This window comes from Dipteris shenzhenensis, chromosome 4, assembly GCF_047967505.1.
Source record: "Dipteris shenzhenensis isolate YYH24624 ecotype China chromosome 4, Dip_SZ_1.0, whole genome shotgun sequence".
Lineage (NCBI taxonomy): Eukaryota > Viridiplantae > Streptophyta > Polypodiopsida > Gleicheniales > Dipteridaceae > Dipteris > Dipteris shenzhenensis.
Genome location: NC_141599.1, coordinates 53,242,765 through 53,266,490, shown reverse-complemented (window position 1 = coordinate 53,266,490; position 23,726 = coordinate 53,242,765). Strand labels below are relative to the sequence as shown.

The window sequence follows — 23,726 nt, the reverse complement described above, 5'->3', positions numbered from 1 at the left end:
GTTGATCCGCCTTGTAGATGTGCTCAACCTTATCTGGATCCAAGGCAATGCCATCTTTCAAGATGATATGGCCAAGCAAGTGTCCAGACTATGAAGACACACTTTGATGGGTTGAGGGAAAGCTATGCAACATGGCACTTGGTAAGGCATAGTCTCGGAGGTGATCAATACGCAGGCTTTGCTCTCTCAAGATGGTGAAGTCGTCTAAGAAGATTTGTGTGAAAGAATTGAGATGCTCATCGAACAATTCTTGTACTAGGCGTTGGAATGCCGTTGGTGCATTTTTTAGGCCGAATATCATTACGTTGAAGGCAAAGACCCCATTCGGTGATGAATGCCATTTTTTCTTGGTCCTCTTTGAACATTCAAACCTGATTATACCCGCGTTGAATCCATCAAGGAATGAGTACATTTCGCACCCAGCGGCGGACATCGTCCAACATGGAATCCATGAAAGGGAAAGGGAAAGGGAAAGGGAATGGAATCCATGAAAGGGAAAGGGAATGGATCAGTCACGGTTGTGGCATTGAGCTTGCGCAGTAATCCACACAAACCCACAACTTGTTCTTCTTCTTAGGTACAATTACAATCAGGGAGATCCAAGTCACAGTATCGATGGGGTATATGAAACCCACTTGCAATAATTTATCAATCTCTTCCTTGACCCGTTTTGCATAGTTCGGGTTCATCCGACAATGTTGTTATTGGATTAGTTTGGCATCATCCTTATGAGATTTAATACCCTTCATATCCATATAACTCCATGGAAAGGCATCGACAATGTCCCAAGGAGGCCTTGCAGTTCCATCTGAAACTCGGGGTTGTTGAGCTGGGCGCTGACAGAGACCATCTGTGGGTCATTCTCAATGCCATGGTTAAGGTATGTTAGGGTCGGTCACCCTTCGAGAGTGTTGCAATTTCCTCTCAAAATCTTATTTTTCCAGAATGAGGTTCAGAATATCTTCTACGGTATCTTCGGTTACTTTCGATACGGATTCGAGTTAGCCTTAACCGCAGATCATCATTTAGTAGTAGTCTTTCCTGAGGGAAATGGTACTTGTCAAGTATGGAAACTACATCCACTGTGAAGAGAGTAACAATGTCGGGGTTGTTCCAGAGAACATAATCCTCTTTGTCGTCGTCAAGTCCTTCAATCATGTGGACTCCTTCAGCCACTTGTGGGTGGATACGTGTGTGAATTGGCCTCTTGGCCTTGACAGTGAGCTTCAGCTTTTTCTTAGCTTGCTGGATCATGATCCAATCATAATGCCAGTCTTGGTTTACACCTACCTGCCACAGCCACAGCCTATCAAGCAATATTGGGTAGGCACTACTGATGTCTTCTATCCAAAGAATGGTGATGGCAACCATAAGCATTAGGTGCGCCACCATAATTGGAACACTATGGAGGAGGCCCATTAATTGTACACGCCGCTGATCTACCATCCTAACCACAAATGGCACTGGCTCCCATTGGATAAATCCAAGATGCTGGCACATATCATCCGATATTATGTTGACACCTGAACCCATAATGCGCTTAGAACCACTCGGCCCTTCAGTGTCACTATAATTAGAGCAATATTTCTCTTGTAAATTGGTGCTTTCCAATGTGTCGATGATAGTTCTGGCTAGGCAGCGCACACCATCAAACTAGTTCAAGACAGTCATGCGATGCACACGGGCGGACTGGTGCTACTGGTAAAACTAGAACATTGAGCTGGTAATAGAGCTGCTAGCAAAGCTTGGCACCAGATCCAATAGTTGCTTCACTAACACATTGATGTGTAAATCTTTCAACACACTTCAAATGTCAAACTCAGCCTGGGATGACTTGCTCACCCACAAGAAAGTAATCTAGTATAATGCTAGAGGTAGTGAGGAGAAATGAAGGTGGTAAGCCACTAGGAAGCAAATCAGAATATAGACCTGGGTCGCATTTGTGGTCTAAGGCTATGTGCTCCTCCTCGAACTATGTGAAGGCTCCTTCTCCCAAGGTGTCAGGTTGCTCTGTGTTATAGGTTATCTAGGTTGTCAGATCTAATTGTTGGCAACTTCAAGCCAAACTTTCCATCCAAGTTGTCGTTTTTTAGCCAAGTGAGGGCTAGAAGGCTCTGCATTCAATTGCCCTCTTCTGCTCTAGTGGTCCATGGTTATTTGGGGGGCCTTGCATTTCATCCATGTCCCTCATTTTTTTGCTCAGAGTGTTATCCCATACCCAATCTTGTGTGAATCCATCGTTAATTTCATTTCTTTTTTTTATTCTCCATTTTCATATATACAAAGTACCCTTCTAATTTTTATAACGTTCAATATCTTGTGTGGATCCTTTGCAATTTTAACTACCTTATTCTCTTATTTTCCATATTTGTTTGCAAATGGATTCCCTCCAATTTTTGCAAGGTACAATCTCTTCCTAGGGGGTTTGAGACTAGTGGAAAATAATTAGTGTTAATTTGCCAAAGTAAGTCCTAGTTGCTGAACTATCTAATTTTCCACCGAGTGGGTTCTTTATTGGCCATAGGTATAATAAATATGTGTAACCCTGCAGATCTCATTTCAAGGTTCTAAATTTAAATATTATCATGTCATGCCTATATAATATATATATATATATATATATATATATATATATATATATATATATATATATAGTAGGTAGGGTCCCGATATCTCTAAGCTGGAGCTCCACTTTAATATAAGCCTTCATAATTCCTTAGTCTATAATGTGTGGTACCCTTATGGCTATAATGCTCCTTTGTACTTTCATTCGGATGCAACTGGTATAATATAGAGGACTATACTGTTCCTTAATAGGAACAATATAGTATATAGGATACAACTAGTATAGTATATAGGACCATACCATTCCTTAATTAATAGACCCTATGGTAGGGGTTAATGGTGTCCCCGTATGGATATTTCTGGGGGTCACTAAATTTGGGATGCAATCCTCATTTCTAGGTCTCGGCTTGTGTTTAATCAAGTAAGCTTTACCAGGTCTTTTTCGAGTATATAATATCTCCATTGGTTGTTACATACTTCTAGAGGTTATTCCCTTCTAAAGTACTCATCATCAAGGTCAATATATGCTAGTAGTCAGGGGTGCTTAGTCAAGGGTATTCCTTCATACCCATATAGGGTTCCAATCCACCTCTCCTAGTTGGTCATGTCTTATGCATGCGTGTGTGCATGCCTACATGCATGCATGTATGTGTATGCATGTGTGTGCACGTGTGCATGTGTGTGTGCGTGCACTCATATGTGTGTGTGTGTGTGTGTGTGTGTGTCCTTCCCCCCTTTTGCCTTACTAATTTCAACCATGCAAATTATAATAAATTTGTACACAAAAATATTGAAAAATGATTCTTTTATGAAAGGGGCGAAGTCCTAATGCATACAAAGGCAGTTGATATGCATTTACAAAAGCACAAAATAGTGAATTGAGTCATTTTGGTAGCTATAAGGAATATAAAGGGAGCCAGTATGCATTTTACAAAAGCACAACACAAGGATACAAGGAAGTAGAGATGAGGGTAGAGAGAGAGGATAAGGGTGTTGGCAGAGGTGGAGACAAGTGTGAAGACAAGGGTGAAGAAAAGGGTGGAGTTAGAGGATGTGGATGGGTGAACTGTGTTTTTCACTCACTTTTCCATTGCATGCAAAGTCTCCATTATGTAGAAGCTCCCACCACAATACAGTAAGGAAAAGGAGGATCCCTTAATAATACAATTTTCAAAAGGATACCCCCATAATATTTAATTTCCAGAAGGAGACTCCCTAAATCTATGTCAAGGTAGCCTTCCTTGTAGCCATCTAGCAAGATATCATTTACATCATGTGTGCCATTTAGGAGTGTGGGACTTTAAGGCCTAGGGAAACCGTCAAAAGGCAAATGCGTTTCTCCAAGGCTTGGCATATAGGCATCTTTTATGTTTTACCCAGGGAGTTATTTGCTGGATGTATAGATTTTCACTGTGGTTGTTAGCCCCTATTCCAAAGATTCCCTAGGTTGAACTGGGTTCTTTGGAAATAGGCTAGTTTTTTCTAGCAACGGGTTGTTTTTTCTCTTCCCATAATCAATGCTTTTCGGATTGCTGATTTGTATGGTTGGCTTCTCAAGCATTAAAAAAATTTATTATCTCCGACAAGGTGGAAAAAAAAGTAGGTCATGTAAGATGTATAAATGGTATGCATTTTATTAATTCTTTTAGATGCATTTTGATGATACTAGAGGACTCTTTAATGTTTGTTTGCACCATAAGTGACCTCATTATGCGCTCATCATGTTGCACCATGGTCTTCCTTCTTGTGTGTCGTAAGTCAGTCATTAATAGAGGTTTAACATTTGTTTCATTGCCTTCCTGTATCCTATAAATGATTGATTAATTGAGGTAAGGTTTGGGCATGTGTCTTAGTTAATAATGGTTTACAATGGTCGAGGGTTATATATGGCACAATTCGATGTTCACATCTTGTGTTTTTCTATCATATGAATTGTGTCATCTTTTAATTGGGTGTCATATCAATTGTGGCATTTTTTTTAAATATAGGAGGGATGGCAAAAAGCTGCGTGGTGCAGAGCACAAGCAAGCTTTTTGCGTGGGATAAGGACCACGTGCATTTTTTGGGTGTCATTGGAGCTTGCGTTACTGGCATTGCTGCAACAACCATCTAAGTAACAGACGACTGCCCTAGGCAACACCAAGAAATAGCTCTTTAAAATAGAAGCTACATGAAGCCGAACATAAAGATGCAATTGACAAGGAAAGATTGTAGCGTGATGTGGTTGAAGCAAAGAAAGCCACTGTAAAAAAAATTTGAATATGGCTTCACGAATGAATGAAAAAATTATCAATTCTTGTAGAAGCGCAGCAATGTGACTATCCAATGTAAGTGGTTCTATCTGAGCTTGATTTACAATTGATTGAGCCACAATAGCAACAATTTCAATGTAACAAACAAATCAACCACAGTCTCGAATAGGTGCATGAGTGATTGAAACCATGTGAAGCCAACTAGACTCACCACTACATCACCACGTAACCAGGAGAGCCTGCTTTTACTTAACTCTTACTCTAAACGACTAACAAGTCACTACTCACCACAAACAAAAGATCAAAACCTCCCATGAATTACTCGAGACCATATTGATAATAATAAAAAGTACCCTTTTTTTTGTGTGAATAAGTAATCGAGAATAGTAAGAGAGTACAAAAAGATACAAAAGGAAGTTTTATTATTAATTGAGAAATAGTAAGACAATTTAAAAAGTAACAAAAAGGAAGTTCGCTCTTTAAATAGAAATGATGTTTGTTTGTGAAATGGTGAACGTTGGGCATGCTTACATCATGATATATAGAAGATAGCTCATTAGCTGCTCTATTGAACTGAATGTGTATGGATTTTATTATTCACTATGTTCTAAAGAAGCTTTGTAAGATTAGTTTGCTTGCCATAGGTTGCATTAATTAGACTCACCGGTGAAATATCTTGGAGCCAGATGGATCTCCCTTTTCAGGAGATAAAAGGTAAACGTGGTAATTTTTTCATATCAAAATGTAGATAGAAAATTTTCATGTTTGTTTAACAAAAATGTGCCTTTGTGAGAAGGGAATGTCTTGGCATTTCATATTAAATGTATTATTTGGTGTAGACATCCTATATTAAAGTCACGCAGGGCACAAAGGAGTAATTCATATTACGTAAAACCAAACAAAGGTAATTTTAGAAGCACAACTGCACATGTGTTGCTTCCACCAATTTCCAAATTCTAAGAATTCCAGTCTTGATTGTACCAAATTCAAACCGAGTTAGATATATGTATAATTGCCCTACATTATAGCCTTGAAAAAGAGAATAATCTAATCCTTTTTTATCCCCCACCAGTGATTGCTTCCAACTATAGTCGGCTCCCCCAAATATGACTTTTACTTAGGCAAATGGAAATGAGATTCACTATGCACCAAACAAATTGGACAATAGCATGACTCTCTTAGGACAAGCACACGTCTACCCATTCAACAGTGGTCCAGTAGCGACCTATGAGCTGGTCAGGTGGCACATGAGCGCATCCACTTGCGTGCAACCCCACCATCGCAATGTCGGTTCAACAATCCCCCTTCAAGCATTATTCATTAGTCATTGACTATCATGTGTTTGACTATTCGACTATGTGGTATTACGTACACAGCAAATCCCCATTTGTGTGGGTGAAATTACAAAGTGCGCTACAAAGGAGCCTATTCAGCTTGCTGGACAGTAGTCTGCTAGGCTAAAGGCATTCGGATAGGCATTGGATCTAGCCATCCATCCATCATATGCCAAGCTATCTATGGAGAATAGATATTTCTATCTTCCTTGTGAGGAAGAGGTTATCTCATGGGCTAGATTCTCACTGTATTGTCCAATTTTTGGTGCATGCACAGCTTGAAATGTATTGTAAATTTATTCCCATGTAGCATAGTTGATAACGATCATAAATGTGTTGTATTGATTATTTTATATACGATATCTTCGTGTATGAAAAGTTGTTCATCATGTCACACTATGGTCTTTATTCATGACTTACAAATATCAATCTCAAAGTAGTTTGCTAATAATATAGCAATCTACTTCCAAAGAATATTTTATTTTGTACCAAAAGACAAAAATTTGGAAGCAGATATACGTATAATATTGATTCCTCTTAGCAACACAAGCCTTATAAGTTATGACTTCCAAAATCTCAAAAGATAAAACATGTTGAATTAAATACACCAATATACGTCAATAATTGAGTCTTGCATCAAATTAGTAATTCACAAGGCAATGATAAAACATATATTAGATTTATCCACACTTGAAAACACTCATATTCAAAAAAAAAAATCATTCCTCTTTATAATCGTAATCCTAATTAGATCACCATGAATCGCCCCATATGCAAGATGCTGATGTTGCTCATTGATTAACTTCTTCCCAAGAAACATACTAAACATACTTTCTTATTTTGGTGGTTTTCAAAGGGACATACATAAGTCTCAAATGGCACATCTCCGTGAGGAGACATGTCCTCCTAAAACTTTCTTATCTTTTAACAACTTTTTTATATCATGAGAGCCCAGTCTAACTTTTATCCAAAGACTTTACTATTCGTAGTTATACTTACTCAATTCGCTATTGCATAGTTTCATCAAATTATGTCTACCCACACAAGAAGACCATTTTCAAGGCCCTTCAAATAAGTCACTAGCATCAAAATTATGTCAATTCCTGACATCTCTGTCCCATACCACGAGTGCCCCAATCACTATGGAAGCGTTGAACTAGCTTGCCGACCTACCATGCTATGGTCAAGATCCACAATCAAAGTATGTATAATTGAATGCCCATGGCCCAACCCTCATGTCAATACGTATATGACCTATGCCATAGCTAAATATAGCCTGAATGCACTTATCCTTCCAACCACTATTGCAAATGGTATTCCTTAGCTGTCAACCGAACCTAGCTCTAGCTACTTATAAACCACGTGCAGCCAAGGATTTAACAAGACATGAACTTTAGAGTATGTGCAGTTAAATCTTTGAAAAAAAAAGTATGCAGTTAGAATTCCATTGCTCACAGCTATCAGCAATGATATTCGAGATATCTAAACTTATACAAAGAAACATTTGAGCATGCATTAAACTAGTTACAGTTAAGATTGAAATATGTAGATTACTTCAACACAAGGCTCCCTAGAATATAATAGGAGCAAGAGACACAAATCTCCAACTGTCTCACTATACAGCTGATAAGAAGGCAGGACAAGCGACCTTAAATTGGTGATTTTCTCAATATCAAATTCTATCCAAGCAAAGGAAATGGTTACCACTAACAAAAGCCTAGGAAGACTATGTTAAAGAGCAACAGAGCCTCTTCACTACCTATACTAGTTGAATTAAGTTTACTTTTACAGTTTTTGCTGCAGATATTAACTGAGTTTGACATCGATAATGGTAAGCTACAAATAATGCAGCAACCCTATCAACCTTCATTTCTGCTAGCTTGCGAAAGTATGTTCATACGACACGAGATTTCATCGATATATACACTCATCTCCCTTTCCCAGCTTCACTATCCATATAGTCAACCCAAAAGCCTAGTGATCGAGCTCATCACAAACCTTTATGCTCAATACCTGCATCTGCTAATTGAAAGAATTCCATAGTCCTACGCTGATAGCAACAGGTGCACCCTTGCACTTCCTTTTAATCTATCCTTTTCTCTTCGTCTTTTCTTTTTTTAAGACCCCTAAAATCTACAAGCACATTGCATTCCTCGCATATGTTGTGTAGCAGATGGAAGGGGTATTGGTAACATACCATAGGCTGCAAAGAATATCTTAACAGAGGGGAAATAACTGGATGACAAGCTGACCGTCTCATTTCATAGGTTAAAAGAAGGTGCACAAACTGCATATTCTCAAAACATGCCAGCTTTCTTCACATCATGACTTATGTAAATATTACCAAGTACTAAGTTGGTGGCCAAACGACCTGAAAATTCAATGCCTTGATACATTTCAATAGCCAGCATGCGCCCATGCGCTTCATGCCATATCCTTCTATTTTTAAAATACATTTGGGACGTTGTTATAAGTCCCACTGAATATATATTACAAGAGCATCATGATCCCATAAGTTCTCAAGTGCGTGGATTCCATTTTGCTTGCCACTTGTCAGCACAAGTAATGGCATGAGCACGCAACTTTGGAGATAGTTGCTCAAGAAGTGCATCCCGTAAATGAGTGGCAGCTGTTTCACCAGCACGTGTTGCCAATTCAAGAAATACTAGGGCAAGGCCCCCATCACTTTCCTGCAAAATCAATACAATAACATTATCCAGCCAGAAAATCTATCCAAAGTACCATCAAGAAGCTAACTAACCAGTAAAGGCAAAACTACAGTTGAAAATCACCATGCCAAGTCTGCTGGAGCAAACAAAACCAATGTCCTCTTTAACTCCTTCAATCAAAAGGACAGAAAAGAGAGACTCACAAATCACTCAGTGTGGCCTGCCCCCTTGAGTGAAACAAAAAAGGAACCAGGCAGTGTTCGTGGCGGGAGGGGGGGAGGGAAAGAGAGGAGGGGGGGGGGAGTTGGGGAGTTGGCATAAGGAGAAGGATCTTCACAATTGACAACCAAGCCACCCAGAAGTCAAATTATACAGATCTTCAAGCTCAAAAGAAAAAATCAAATTTTAAGTATCTTAGCTAGAAATACGTAGCTTTTATGTCTCATAATGTCAAGGCCCTGAAAAACATATATGTTAGACTATATACCTTCAGAAACATGCCAGACTCATCTAGTAAACAATGCAGGTTTCCACCATTACAAGTTCCCCACAACATTAAATACTGAAAGCCCTTAGCTTTGTCATACGTATCAGCAAACAGTCATCGTAACATAGCCACCAGCATCATCTTTTAGTCGATCAGGAGCAACATTCAATCTGTATCCATAAGCTGATAGATCATCTAACTTATAGACAGAAAGTGAAATGAATGAATTGTGCAGTCACCATGAGCGGTATCTGCCACCCTAACTCGTGTTCTCCAAGCTGTGCTTTATTTCAGATGTTTAATTGATGACAAGGTCACATAAAGCGATGATAAAGTAGTTGTAAAATAAAGATGCTCATGCTTACTCAACAAAGTAACACAACTTATGTAAGTAAAATGAGTAAAGTAAATAAGATTAGTAAAACAAGTAAAATAATAGCATGTGGTTAGGTGTAGAATGTGAAATGTGTTGTTACATCAAAAGTATTCTGTGTTATGCTATGTTCAAGAGTCCCCTCTACAACAAAAAAGGGTAAAAGGAACAAGCCTTAACCAACAACCATGGTATTTCATGTCACCATAAGCCAATTACAAAGTGCCTCATTGGAATAAGTCATCAACTCATACAAATTCCAAAACAATGTTAGGATATGGATGCTCAATAAAAGCACAGCCACCGTCTTCACATAACTACCACGCTATGCTATATCTACAAGGTTCACTTGCTCGTTGATGTGTGTCATAGCCCGTAGGCATCTCGTCTATAGGCCATGTCCTCTGATCGTCTCAAATAGGCCTTAAGCAAACAGTTAGCTCACCCAGTCCCCTCCCCCTCTGTGATACTTCTAATGTCACACATAACTTACGTCTAGAAACATTTTTGTCACACAGTCAGCCTTGAGTGAATAATTAGTCAACTAATTAACCCCACGCCCCATAAGCAATCTTCTTCTTGTCATGAATGATCTACCTCACCACATATTTTTAGGCCCTCTTAAACAATTGGAGAAGTATGGACTCCAAGATCGACAAACATACTCACTTCATTAGGGAAAAATTACAAATCTTCACATTCCACAAATATTTTCTCCAATTAGTCAAGAGAGAAAATGGACAATGCACAAGAGAGATGAAAAACCAACAAATTTATACTTCCGTCCACAACGGATGCAATACAAAAGCAATGTCCACTATGTCACCCTCTAGTAGCAGAGTGCTATCTAGATGTGAACCCATGTACATAAACAACAGTTGTTCTCCTATCTCTGTGACGTAGCTGAGGAAGAACTTGGACATGTCCTCCTACATGCAGCTTCAACAAGGACACATGGAAAACATTATAAATCTTGGAGGTACTGGGTAGCTCCAACTCATATGCCACCTCTCCAACTTTGCAGATGATCTTGTAGGGACCGTAATACCTGTGAGAAAGCTTTGTGTTGGTGTTACCTTTCAACGAGACATAACGGTTCTTATGGAGGCGTAACTGTACATAATCTCCTTCAAAAGATAGATACCTCCTGCAGGCGTAACTGTACATAATCTCCTTCAAAAGATAGATACCTCCTGCGTTCATCCGCATACTTCTTCTTCTTGGCTTGGGCCCACCGTGCATCCATACATTACTTCAAAAGGGCTCATGCCAAAAGAAAGGCGCTTAGTACTGTAGTAACAAAATTCAGCAAGAGCCATGACTTCTCTGTATGACAAAAGTGCCTCAAGTATTCCTCCACCCATTTGTTCACCCTCTTTGGCTGTCCATCCGTCTCAGGGTGGTAAGCAGTGCTAGGTGTGAGGCTACTGTGAATAACTCCTACCAAAGTGACATAAATTTTGCATCTCTGTCACTAACGATTTCTTGAGGGAAGCCAGGATGCTTAAAAACATGCTCAATAAATTGCCAAGCAACCTATGATATGAGTGGGTATGTTTTGTCATTCTATCCACCACCGCATTATGCTATCCCATCCCCTCTCTATAGAAGGCAACCTTGTGATGAAATCCATTAGCTATGTGAGTCCATTTTCCTTCTAGAAAAGGCAATGGCTGTAAGAGACCTGCGGTGTAGCTGGCTGTCCACCTTATTCTCTTAACAAGGCAAGCCTTTAGAGACATATTTAACCACATTCCACCACATGCCATTCCAGAAAAAACTCTGTTTGATCTTTTTATATGTCTTAGTGATACCCACATGTCCTACCATAGGAGATGAATGCATTTCCTGCAAAACAAGCGGTTTATACTTTGAATCTGGCACAAGATAAATTCTGTCCTTGCTGTACAACAGCCCATTATGCAGCTTAAATTCAGCATGCCCTTGGCTTGTAGGACCTTGTAACTCCAAAAATATGGGAGCTGCCTTTGAATTTTGCATCTATTCTTCTTGAATCCCATGAATCCACTCTTGATAGATGGAGGAAAAGGCAGACAAACTGCAAGCCCACATTCTAGACAAAGCATCGGCAACCACAATTTCTTTCCCCTTCCTGTACTTAAAGGCCAAAATCGTAGGACTGAACTGCAGCCAACCACCTCTTCTGCTTCATGGATAAATTGCGCTGCATAACTCCATGCTCTTGTCTTAGAACAGTCCCCAAGCCTTTGCCACTTGCATCTGTCTCTACAATGAAGGGCCGTGAGAAATCAGGGCATACAAGTACAGGTGCATTAGTCAAGGCATCTTTGAGGTCCTCAAAACTGAATTGTGCTTCTTCCAACCACTTGAAGGCATCCTTTTTCAACAAATTAGTGAGAGGGGCTGCCCTCTTGGCAAAATGTCTAATAAATCTCTTATAAAAAGAAGCAAGACCCCATGCGAGAGAGCGAGAGCAAGAGCGAGAGAGAGAGAGAGAGAGAGAGAGAGATGACCTTCGCTGGATCCATCCGAATTCCATCCCTGCTCACAATATGACTAAGATACTCAACCTCTTCTGCCATGAAAGTGCACCAGCTGGCTTTAGCATAAAGCTGATGAAACCTCAAAATTTCCAACACCTGCTTGACTTGTTTGATGGGCTCCTTCTTATCCTTGCAGTAAATAAGGATGTCATCAAAAAATACCAACACACATTTGTAAAGAAGAGGCTGAAAAATCTTGTTCATGAGTGCCTGGAAAGTAGCTGCTGCATTGGTTAATCACTTTGAACTCATATAAACCTCTCTTTGTGCGAAAGGCTGTCTTGTGCTCATTTCGTTCTTTCATTCTGATTTGATGGTAGCTTGACCTCAAATCAATCTTAGTGAATGAGCATTCTTGAGTTCATCCAACAGGTCATCTATCTCGGGGATAGTCCTTATTCAAGTGTCTGTAAATCAATGCACATGCCATATAAACTGTCTTTCTTCTTTACCAGGAGTACTGGGGATGCAAAAGGAGAAGTGCTATAAGAGATAAATTTCTTCTCAAGAAATTCTCGCACCTATGTTGCCACTTCATCCCATTCTACCTTAGAGAGACGGTAAGGGGCCTTATCAATTTGGCTTACTGCCAAGTTCTAGGACTATGGCATGATCAACATCTTTCCTTGAGGGCAACTGTGAAGGCATATCAACAAACACATCTGCAAATTGTGAGAGCGATTTCTGCATATCACAATCCTCAACATGGGCAATGCTACCCTCCTGAGATACTAACACATTCAATGCATAGATGGCACTGTCCCTCTTCATCTCGCTAGCCAGCTGAAACTGCATCTTACACACATCCCGATGCTCAGAGGTCCATCTCTCCCCACACTTAAAGCACAAGTTTGCTTTCTTCCTACTATCCATTATGGCTTGGTATACTGCTTTCCAGCACTAGGCTTGGCTCCTGGCTTGGCATCTGATGGCCTGTATGAAACATTAGGAAACCGTGGAAAGGGTGCTGCTGCATATTTCTTATCATTCCAATCACCCAACTTAGGCTTCTTCTCAGCCGGGATGCAGTCCCATAATAAAACGCAGCAACTTGCCTTTCTCAGAAATGTCATGCACAAACAATGAGAGCCGCCAGAGGCGCTGCAAGTACTCTTGGACCAAGAGTCCGGTCTGAGATAATGCATAGGTTTTTAAGGTGAGTCCCTCATGTACCGCCACCAGGTGTGCGCATAATCCTGAACATGCACACCTACAAAAATGATGTGATCCTCATCAGTCTTGGGGTAGAAGCGAAAATAGTCTTCCAGCTTCGTGAGCCACTCCTCCAACTCATTGGGAGTGCGAGTGTCTCCTTTAAACTTGTGCATTGAAAGCTTATCCTTCACGTCCTTGGCTGCATAATTCTGGTTGTACCCATCAGAATATTGGGCATCCTCACGCTTAAGACTCACATACTGAGAAAAAGGCATCTCAGCACACACATCCTCAGGCAAAGCCCCGTAAAAGCGTAAGGCATCTAAAAGCATACTTGCTGTCCATTTCAAGCACTCTGTTGCATAGTAAAACCACCCGCCTGATGCACGGGTTGTGTTTGACTAAAAGTATTCACTATCGAAGCCATAAAAGCATGCACCCCTGGCTGAGTCTGCCTCCCAAAGGCATCCCCTTGAAAAGATGGCGCAGCAAAAGCCTGAGAAGAGGACTGACTTCTCCCCTAGCTGCCCTGCGACCCAAAACCAGATCCAGGCATATTCTCACAGGTGCAGTAATGGACAGATGCATACCCATAGGTCAGCCCAGAATAGACTGCTCAGCCTGGTAGAAGCATAAAACTGTGAGACAAAAGGTGGCCTGGCATCCGTCAAGAAAGTGCTATGCAGCATAGAAAAGGCATCACCCAAATCAATATAATCCCCATGCTGGGGTACATGCAAGGAACCAGAAAACAGGTGCTCATAGGCACGCCGTGCATCAGCCATAAACCCAGAAAATGGGTGCTCAAAGGCATGATGTGCATCAGCCATAAACCCTCTGCGTGGGCCCGAAAACTCATCATGGCTATCTGACTGATCCCCATGCTAGGGTGCAGGCTGCTTACCCTTGTCCTGCATAGCAATGCCAGATGTGGTCTGCTAACCAATCTGATGTCCCATCTGGGCAAGAGCGATATCCTGCATAGCCATGGCCATGGTAAGCTACTATCTCATCTGGTGGAAAGCACCGAGAAGCATAGAAGCAATCCAAAAACTGTGCATCCATGGCTGCTGTAGAAGTAGGATGAATAGTGGCCACTATCCCTCCAGTAACCTCAGTAGCTGGCACTTGCTCCTGCTGAGCAACCTCGTCACCCGCATGAATCGTCTCATCAACACAAGGTGCGTGCCTAGGAGCCATCCTAACAGCCGCGCTCCTGAAAGGTCTCATGCAAGAAAGGCTGCACTACATGCAAGAAAATCCAGAAACTGGAGGTGATGAGAAGCAGAAATAGAGCCAGTTACGGCTGAAAAAGAGGGGGGTGGAGGAATAGCCTGGCAAAAAAACTCGAAACTTTTTTTTTTGTTTTAGGGGGGGGTCCCTAAGTCACCTCGGACTGATAGGACACTGACTGTTAGGATGGTTAGACTACGACTAGTTAGTCTCTTAACCTAACCTTAGTTAGATTAACCTACCCTAAACCGCAACCTAACTAACTGCTAACCTAACTAGACCTATGCCTAACTTACCCAGTTGAGTTCTATACTTGGTTGGCTATCAGGACAGCAAGGAGGGGGAGCCTGGGCCTCACCATTTGGCTGCATTTCAGAGTAGCAAGGAGGTCAAGCTGCCAGGTCAAGCACTACCTTACTGTAATTAGGTGTTAAAATAGCGGGGAATTAGGGGGGAAATTGGAGGGAAAAAAAGAGTGGAAATCAATAGGACGATAGAAGGAAAGGGGGGGGGTCAGGACAATAAAAGTCAACCCCTAATCATTTGTATGAAGTGACATCTGACCCTATTGCCTTATTGCTACCTCTCCTTCACTACCTCCCCTCTACCCTTTCACCCCTCTCTCTAACCTAACCAGACCAAGCTCTTTATCTGCAGCACTGGTCCTCCTGGTTGATGCATCACCCAAGTGCTGCTCCAGCCTGCTCCTGAAGTGGCTCCTCCAATGGATAATCAAATGGATGAGAAGTGAGCCCTCTAGGCTCCCCTTTTGTAGGGGCCAAGAGCCCCAAAAAAATAGCCGACTGGATCAGCCAAATTAGCCGACCCGGCCAACCACAGACTTAGTCTGTCAAACTGACCTGTCCCTGTAGTTCCAGCCTCCAAAACAGTCCCATCTGGCCACATGACAGTCTGCCAATGGCCCAGGCTGTTTCCAGGCCCTTTTCTGACCCAGATCTCTGCTCCAGTTAGTCGCCATGCAGCTCCTGCTCCTTCCTGGACCTGACCCTGACCCTGCTCCAAAACCACTGCTACTGCTCCATACAGCCACCTGCATCCCTCCGCACAGATCCGTACAGATGTACTAGGCTGTCCGTACTGTGATTGTGGGTTCCTTGGATGCTGACATCACTTTCCACGCTCCTACGCATGCTGATTAAGAAGGATTTGATCTCTAATTGAAGGTAATTGAACCTGTCATCCATACAAAGCCTCAAATGGAGACATGCCAATAGTAGTAGAGTTATAACAGAATTCTGCCAGGCACAACCATCTATCCTAGGACGTTTGTGTCACAAGCAAAAGTGCCTCAAGTACTCTTCCACCCATTTATTGACCCTTTCTGATTGGGGATGGTAATGCTGTGCTAGGCACCAATTTTGTCCCTACTGTAAGAAAAGCTCCTTCCAAAAATCACTCATAAACTTCGCATCCCTGTCACTTACTATCTCTTGTGGGAGACAATGCAACATGAATATGTTCTCGACAAAATGATTGGCCACTTGTGAGGAGGTATAAGTAGTTTTGGCAGGAATAAAGTGGGCTGTCACACAAAAATGTTTTTTCATCCCTCTGCTGTAGTGGGCAGACCCGTACACTTACCCTCTGGAATAGGAAAGTGGGCAGCAGCCTTGTCCTGTGTGGATGGCCAGTTTTTTCAGAAGACCAATATTGCCTTGTGTGGGTGACCTGATTTTTGGCATTGTCCTTTGTGGATGGCCACTTTTTTTTCTAATTTGGTCTTTCATTTATGAGCTTGCTCTGGACAGACGTCATTTTCTGTTCAGGAGTCTTCTACTATTTTTCAACAGTTGTTTTCAGTCCCCTCTTCAGCTCATGGGGGAATGTTGGATATGTGAGCTTCATGGGTGACTAAACCCAGGAGAGCTTGGTGGACTTTCACAACGTGGCATCCAAGCATGCATTGCCTGGCCTTACGTGGTGCATGGTGACTATTAATCAACCAATTACATTGAAGAAGTTCCATGAAAATCGTGATCAATGTAGAAGCAGTGGCAATTCAACAGATCTACAAATCAGCTGCTCTATGTTTGGGTTCACTCTCTTTGTCCATCGACTCCATGAGAGTCATGAGTCGGTTATGGAATCTTGTGTATTGGCAGCTGCTCCTAGGAGTCAAGTAGGTTCCTTAGAGTCCCTTTCTCTGATGTACTGCCACAAAACTCGGTAGAGGTGAGGCACGGGGGACCAAATAAACTCTGTCCACATACCATAGGAGCCCATTCTTCAGGGCATACTAAGGATGGTCCATGCAATGGGGTCCTGAAGGGCCATTAAAATAGCAATAGATTCAAGATGCTCCAAATGCTCTTCTTGAATATCAGGAATCAAATCTTTATAAATAGTGGAGACTGCATGGCATTCACATGACCATGATCTAGATAGAACATCAGCTCCCACATTCTCTTCCCTCTTTTATACTCAATATCAAAGTCATACACTTGCACAAACTCCAACAATCTCCTTTGTCTAGGGGTGGGGGTACTCTGAGATTTAAAAAAACCTCAATGACATTTAATCTGTCCTTACCTTAAAATGGCTACCATCCAAGTAGTGATGCCATTTCTTGATAGCATGTATGATGTCTCCTCACCATGGGTTGGGAAGATATACTTCTTATCAGTCAATTTCCTGCTCTCATAAGCAATTACTCCATGGCCTTGTTTGAGGACAGCTCCTATGCCTTTTCCGCTTGCATCTGTCTCTACCAGAAATGGCCTTGAAAAATCTGGACATCTCAAGAATCGGGTTGTCGTAAGGGCTCTCTTCAGGTCTGATTGAGCAAAAGAATCCCATACGATATTGAGCAAATCAGTAAGTGCAGCTGCTCTTTTGGCATAATGCTTGATGAATCTAATGTAAAATGATGTCAAGCCAAGAACTGTGTGAGTTGTAGAAAGGATTGGCCACTGTTTAATTACTAGTATCTTAGAAGGATCCATTAAAATACCTTCAAGAGTGATACTGTGGCCTAGGTATTCCACCCTTAGCACCATAAAAGAACACGTGGAGGGCTTGGCATAAAGCTGCATCCTGAGTACCTCCAATACTTTGGCAACATGCTACAGATGCTCCTCTTTACTCCTTGTTGTATATGAGGATGTCATCAAAGAACACCAATACAAACCTGGCGAAGTAAGGGCCAAGATTTGAGTTCATAAAATATTTGAAGATAGTAAGGGTATTAGTGAGCCCAAAAGGCATCACTTTGAGTTCAAAAAGTCCTCTCTCACTGCTAAAAGAAGTTTTATATTAACGCCCTCTTTAATTCTTATTTGGTTGTACCCTAACATGAGGTCTATCTTAGAGTAGTATTTAGATCCCTTTAGCTCATCCAACAAGTCATCCACCCTAGGGAAAGGGAATCTATTTAATAGTCATTCTATTGAGCTCCCTACAGTCAACACATAATCTAAAAGCACCATCTTTCTTCTCACCAACAGTCGCAGCATGTACCTAGATGAGTCCAGGAACATGCCCAAACTCATCCCCTAAAAACACAACATAGTGCAGTTTCAATCTTTGATCCTGAAGGTGGTAGGACTGCTTACACCCTTCAAAGCATTGGCAGATAGTGTACAATTCTGGCTCCCATGACATAACCTCATCAGTCACAGCCCCATTGCCCTCAGCTTCCCTGCAGTGTTCACAAGAATCAAAGGAACTCTCAAGATGGTACCCACTGCTGCAAATGGACTGTGTACCAGCTGTGGAGAGCAAGATAATAAACTCCAGGTCCTAAAGATATTCATAGCTCTCAGCTCACAGTGGTTGTGGCCCCTTGGGTTGAACACATAATTCTCATCATCTGCCCCATCATCCCTTAGAACTTCCTGCCCACAGTCAGGAAACTCTTCTGCATCTTTAGAGTCTAGACTCATCCTCAGATTCCGGGACCTCTACAATGATACTTAGTTAGCCTGGGACTGATTTAGCTTTGCATTCTTGTTGTGCTCCAGAGTCCACACTCCATTTCTCACCACATCTAAAGCAGAGACCCTTCTTTCTCCTCTCACCATTATGTGTATCTCCTCATCATTATCTTGATGTCTATCATCAGATTTAGACCTCTTGCCAAAAGAATTAGTCTTTGAAACCTTAACACTAGGATACTTAGGAATCAGCTCACCTTGTACCCCATAAGTTGGTTCAGATGGCTTAGAACCCAAATGAAATTTCTGCTCACCAATGGGCTTTTTTCATATTTTATGCACATGAATCAATTCTGGTTGTGTTCAGAGATAGTAAGCATCCCAGAGCTGCTGCTCTTCTGACAGCCCCTCTTTTGCAATCGTCCCTAAGTCCTCTAGAGCATGATGGCAATACTCATGCAGATGCAGACTGCCCAGAGGCTCCAACAAAAGCCTATCCTCAAGCAACAACAGGACAAAGAGGACCCAATCCCCAAGCACTCGCAAAAGAAGGGTTGATCCAACAGCTTTTGCAACAGCAGAATCCAGATGCGGGCTCTCTTCCTCGACATCCACCTAGCCACAATACCAAAAAACGAGCCAGCACCTAACAGGCCAGTAGCCTGGTCAGCCAGGGACTGTCCAGCTTGTCAGCATCATCAGCCAGGAACCAGCCATTTATATCAGGTATGGATTAGTATAAGGGAGCGGATCAGGCAGCTTATGGATCAGGCTAATCCAGGCCATTCCCACCACCTATATATAAACAGGGTCAAGTCAGGTCGTTTGAGGCAGCACTCAGCCGTCCTTGCAGCCCCATTCTATATCAGCACAAGCGGTCCTTGTGAAGCAGCAGGAGAGCATGGGGATCAGCTCAAACAGCAGCACTCCATGGAGCAAATCTGCTCAAAGATATTGTGATACACTTATTCGTGTTATATACAGCAAATATTCCCCAAGAGGAGGCCCTGCTGTAAGCTGTCTTCCCCTTCTTCTTTCCTTTCATTTTCCTAGTTTCAAGCGAACAATTCATAATGCATAGAAGCATAGATTGGTATAAGGCTGTTTCTTCATAAACACAAACTTTCAGATAAAAAGCCAGCACAAAAAAGTAAAACTTACAAAACAATTATTAATCGACACCTGAAAATCAAAGTTTGTGTCAATCATAACATAAATCTGCCGTTAGAGTTTCATAAATAGAAGTGAACTGCTATATCCCCAAAACATCCATGATATAATCAATTTGTGAAAATGGTTCCAAAAGCTTCAGTCATACTCACTGCAAATAGTGTCAGTCCATGCTCAAATTGTGCTTTCCGATGCCCTGAAAGTGCTGCTCGTTTCATCCACTTCCTGGCTTCTCGGAAGTCTCCATTAATACCCTCTCCTTTCTTGTAACACAAAGCCAGATTATACATTGCTCGAGCACTGCCACCTTCCGCAGCACGTTGGTACCAGCGAGCCTGGGCAAACATTCACCCAAATATCTTCAGCCACTTAATAACCTTTTCACCCCCTCTCTTGAACTCCAAAACTAATTGATAGGAGTTTAAATTTTTGCATGACAGGAGACATAATTAGTAAGGACCAGGGTGTATCAGCACAATGGACTGTGTATGCCTATTCAGCTGCGGCAGGATGTTGCAAATGATGAAATCTTGGTATTAGCAATTCTCTATATGCAGGGAGCAGGAGCATGCGTGGGAGGGGGGGGGGGGGGGAGAGAGAGATTCACACTCCCATCTTCATGGATTTGAGTGGAAGGACATATTTATGTTGTGTCTGCCTGTTTGGATGAAGCAATTGAGGGAGAATTCAGGGGTGTTAACCAACCGTAGCCAACAACAAGCCCAAGCATGTTACACCATGAGAGGGCTTTATCGAAAGGTCCCTTGTGGACCAAGTGAAGAAGCCAATCGGCGAGTGCTGGGCTCGGTGGTAAAACTTTGTGGAGCCTTCATCTATGAAATAGGGAATGTAACACTGGTATCACAACCTAGGTCCCTTGCCTGCATTCCACTTTCTTGCTGGTTTTTTGCTGCCACAGTTTTGCCCAGCATTAGAGCTTCCTAACTCAGTGGCCGCTCATTTACTTAAGAGTTTTGTAGAAGTGCTTACGAATTAGCATTACCAGAAGGATGTAGAGTACCTGCCAACATCTAAGCAGTTTTGACCAAGAAAGAGCTAAAGTTCAAAAATGGCAAGAAAAGGAGAAACGTAGACTTTTAGGGGGTTTTGACACTTTTCAAATCTGCCTCTTTAGAGGTTATTGCAATCTACTAGTTGGCTTGTAAAACCAGAATCGTTAGGAGAGTTCCAATACTGGTCTAGAACTTTCAATGGATATCATTAGGATAGACACTTCTTATGCAACAAAATCCAAATCTGAACCTTTTTCCAAGATTCGTCTGGAATTTTGCCACATGGATATCTTGTTGTATATTTCACATCTCATATCCACCTACATATTCTTATGGACCGGGGCCTCCTTTTCCAGAATACATAAAAATATTGCAGTTGGTCCCACTTCTAGCGATTAATTTTTTGCAGAAGCTGCTCCAAGCGAAGATCTATCTCTGCTCCAAATTGCAGAGATAAAAGACAAACCTAGCCCCGAAAATGCTGCTCTGATGTCATGTATCCAAACGAAGACATGGAATGCAATGTAGTAACAGCAACAAAGGTACAAAGAGGGCATTGAAAACAAGTACATGTTGTGCCATTCAAAAGATGAATATATATCTAGATGAATGCAAGAACATGCCCACATCCCCACCGATGTTATCAGAGCCCAATAGTGGGTGTAGACCACAGCATAAACATATGCTCTCACACATATGAATCTGCATACCAACACATACTTGAGCATCCATTTATACAAAGGTCTTTGTACTAAGTTTCAGTCAGCACTCTGGAGGTGAAGGGCATGAAACCTGTAACTAGAGCATCGCAGTGAGCACCCGCTCTCAACCACAGCACATGAATCGTGACCTCATGGCTTGTGTAAAGCCGGAAAGTAGCCAAAAGATAGAATCTAATGTACTTAGGAGGACACACCCCTATGCACTATGGTTGATAAACCTGCTTTAAACAGTATAATAAGTGCTGTTACATTGTGAAGAATTTAACTGAGCCTAGAAGTACCCATAGTCCAATCCGAAAGATTGTGTGGGCTTCCCTAGAAATGGACATCTTCTCCGAGTCCATGACACAGAAAGTCAGAAGTGTAACACAGCCTCATACTGGTTGTTGCACGTATTGGCTATGATGCTATTGTGATTTGAAATGGTAGTTCAAATTCCAATATGTCTTCAGATTGCATTTGATGAATAGAAAACTGTATTACCTAGATGGCACCTTAGAAAAAAAGTTCCTTGCAGCATCACATATTTCATAAAAAAGGGACCATTCTTGGCTGGTTCACAAAGATGAAGATACAAAAGACTGAAAATACATACTGCTTTCATTGCGCTGCATTCCATCCCCCGTCCCTGCTGCAAACAGAGGGCCAAACTGTACTGAGCACGTACATGTCCTGCTAGTGCTGCTTGTTGAAACCATCTTACTGCTTCAGATGGATTGCTTGGATCTGTTTGCGAAGGAAGAACTATGGTAAACTATAACAATAAATTGCCGCTCGTTGCATTAAAAACAAAGCCTTTTCTTACATGATGAGTTAGCACCGACTTACTGTTACCTTGCAAATATGCAAGTCCAAGGTTGCATTGTCCGGCAGGATCACCCAGCTCAGCGGCCTGCTTGTACCAAAAAATTCCTTCTTGTCTTCTGCCCTGCAAAGCCTCTAGCTCTTTCAGCTCAGTTCAGCTCCTAGCATCAAATCGCTTGTACATAAAAGAGCATGAGGAGAATATAGGTACCATTTCCCACAAAAGAAGGCCAGCATCCACCATAGCAGCTGCACAACCACGCACTGCTCCTTTCAGGAAGGAATCCAAAGCTTTATCGAGATTACGTGCCACACCCCCGCGGCCATGTTTGAACTTCTTTCCCCAGTGCACAAAAAGCATGGCCTCGCGGAGAGGAGCTAAGGCCTGACTCCAAGAACGACAGACCCTACTTGCTGACCATAAATTCGGCCATGAAAAAGACCCAGCGATTCTGAGAAGGATATCATCTGGGAGTGAAGCAAAACTAGGACCGCAATCCTGGATCGGGGCTAAGACAGCTGCCGTGCGTGGAACAGACGACAAATTGGCTGTCGAGGATTTGTGTTTATTCTTAGAGTGACAACCTTCGGACCAAAACCTCTTTTCAAGACCGGAAGGCTCCAGATTCTCCCGACGAGACGATCTCCTAGGGGACCAAAATTCGAGGCCACTGTGAAAAGCAGAGGTAGGCTCGTGCAGCAGATGCCTCTCTCGCTCTATCTCCCCGCTGGCGACGTCGCTCGAGTTCGAAGCTCTGCCCTCGTGCTGCGATCGATCATCGCAGAAAGGCTCCTCGGGCTCACCAGGAGGCCGCTGAGGTTGACAACGATCTCTGCCGTACTGATGCTGTCTACGGTCGGAGTCGAAGGGCTCCCGATGGATGGCAATGGGCCGTCTGGGAGCAGGAGCAAAGGGGGCAGGAGAGGCATCGTGGGCGGTTCGACGAGGACAGGTACCATAATCGGAGGAGGGGAAGGAGGAGAAGGGGTGAGCAGAGGAGGCACGAGGCCAAGTGTGCTGCTCCATGGCAGCTACGCTATGAAGAAGACAGTGAAGCAATTATCGCCATAGGCAAAACTCGAGCAGATATATATCTATCTAGATAGATATACACAAGATGAACGAGGTGAAGATTCTGCTTTTCCATTTCACACTAAACCTTAGTATCCCACCCACACGGCCAACCCTTCTTGGAGACGCTCAGACTTGGACCACCAAAGATACCAACCAAGCCCATGATGAACCCAAGTGCCCCGAGCCCGCTTATGCTTGCAGCTGCCCTTCACGCCCCGAAAAGGACCCAGGTTGGCTTGACAGGCTCCCGACTACCGCCGATCGAATGCAAGCCTCACCTTAATTACGAATAAATGTCTTTGGTTTTGGCCATGCCCTTAAGGAAGGATGTAGTATTTTTGTATGACATGTCTCCAACAAACTTGGGGTTATGATTTGACTTAACTTGGCCACTTTTGTGCCTTCAATGCAAGTACAGGCCTCTAGACGACATGATTTGTTCACATGAGGAGAGCC

General features: G+C 42.4%; 1 protein-coding gene across 1 annotated transcript; it reads right to left on the bottom strand.

Annotated features, from left to right (window-relative positions):
* Window positions 1-8,412: 8,412 nt before the first annotated feature.
* LOC147903037 (F-box family protein) lies at window positions 8,413-23,362 on the bottom strand. The gene is made up of 5 exons (XM_087374130.1): window positions 22,407-23,362; window positions 22,226-22,319; window positions 21,987-22,117; window positions 19,809-19,991; window positions 8,413-8,841 (listed from the first exon to the last, which is right to left on the bottom strand). The coding sequence occupies exons 1-5, from the start codon at window positions 23,220-23,222 to the stop codon at window positions 8,671-8,673; spliced, it is 1,395 nt and encodes a 464-aa protein (XP_087230256.1). The 5' UTR covers window positions 23,223-23,362; the 3' UTR covers window positions 8,413-8,670.
* Between the last annotated feature and the right edge of the window lie 364 nt (window positions 23,363-23,726).

Bases quoted from the DNA above. Each gene is read 5' to 3' on its own strand.
- LOC147903037 (XM_087374130.1), bottom strand. From the start codon at position 23,222: ATGGAGCAGCACACTTGGCCTCGTGCCTCCTCTGCTCACCCCTTCTCC. The intron at 22,320-22,406 runs GTACCTATATTC...GAGGCTTTGCAG, and splicing joins GCCTTCTTTTGTGGGAAATG to GGCAGAAGACAAGAAGGAAT. The intron at 8,842-19,808 runs GTGAGTATGACT...TTGATTTTGCAG, and splicing joins ATGGACTGACACTATTTGCA to GAAAGTGATGGGGGCCTTGC.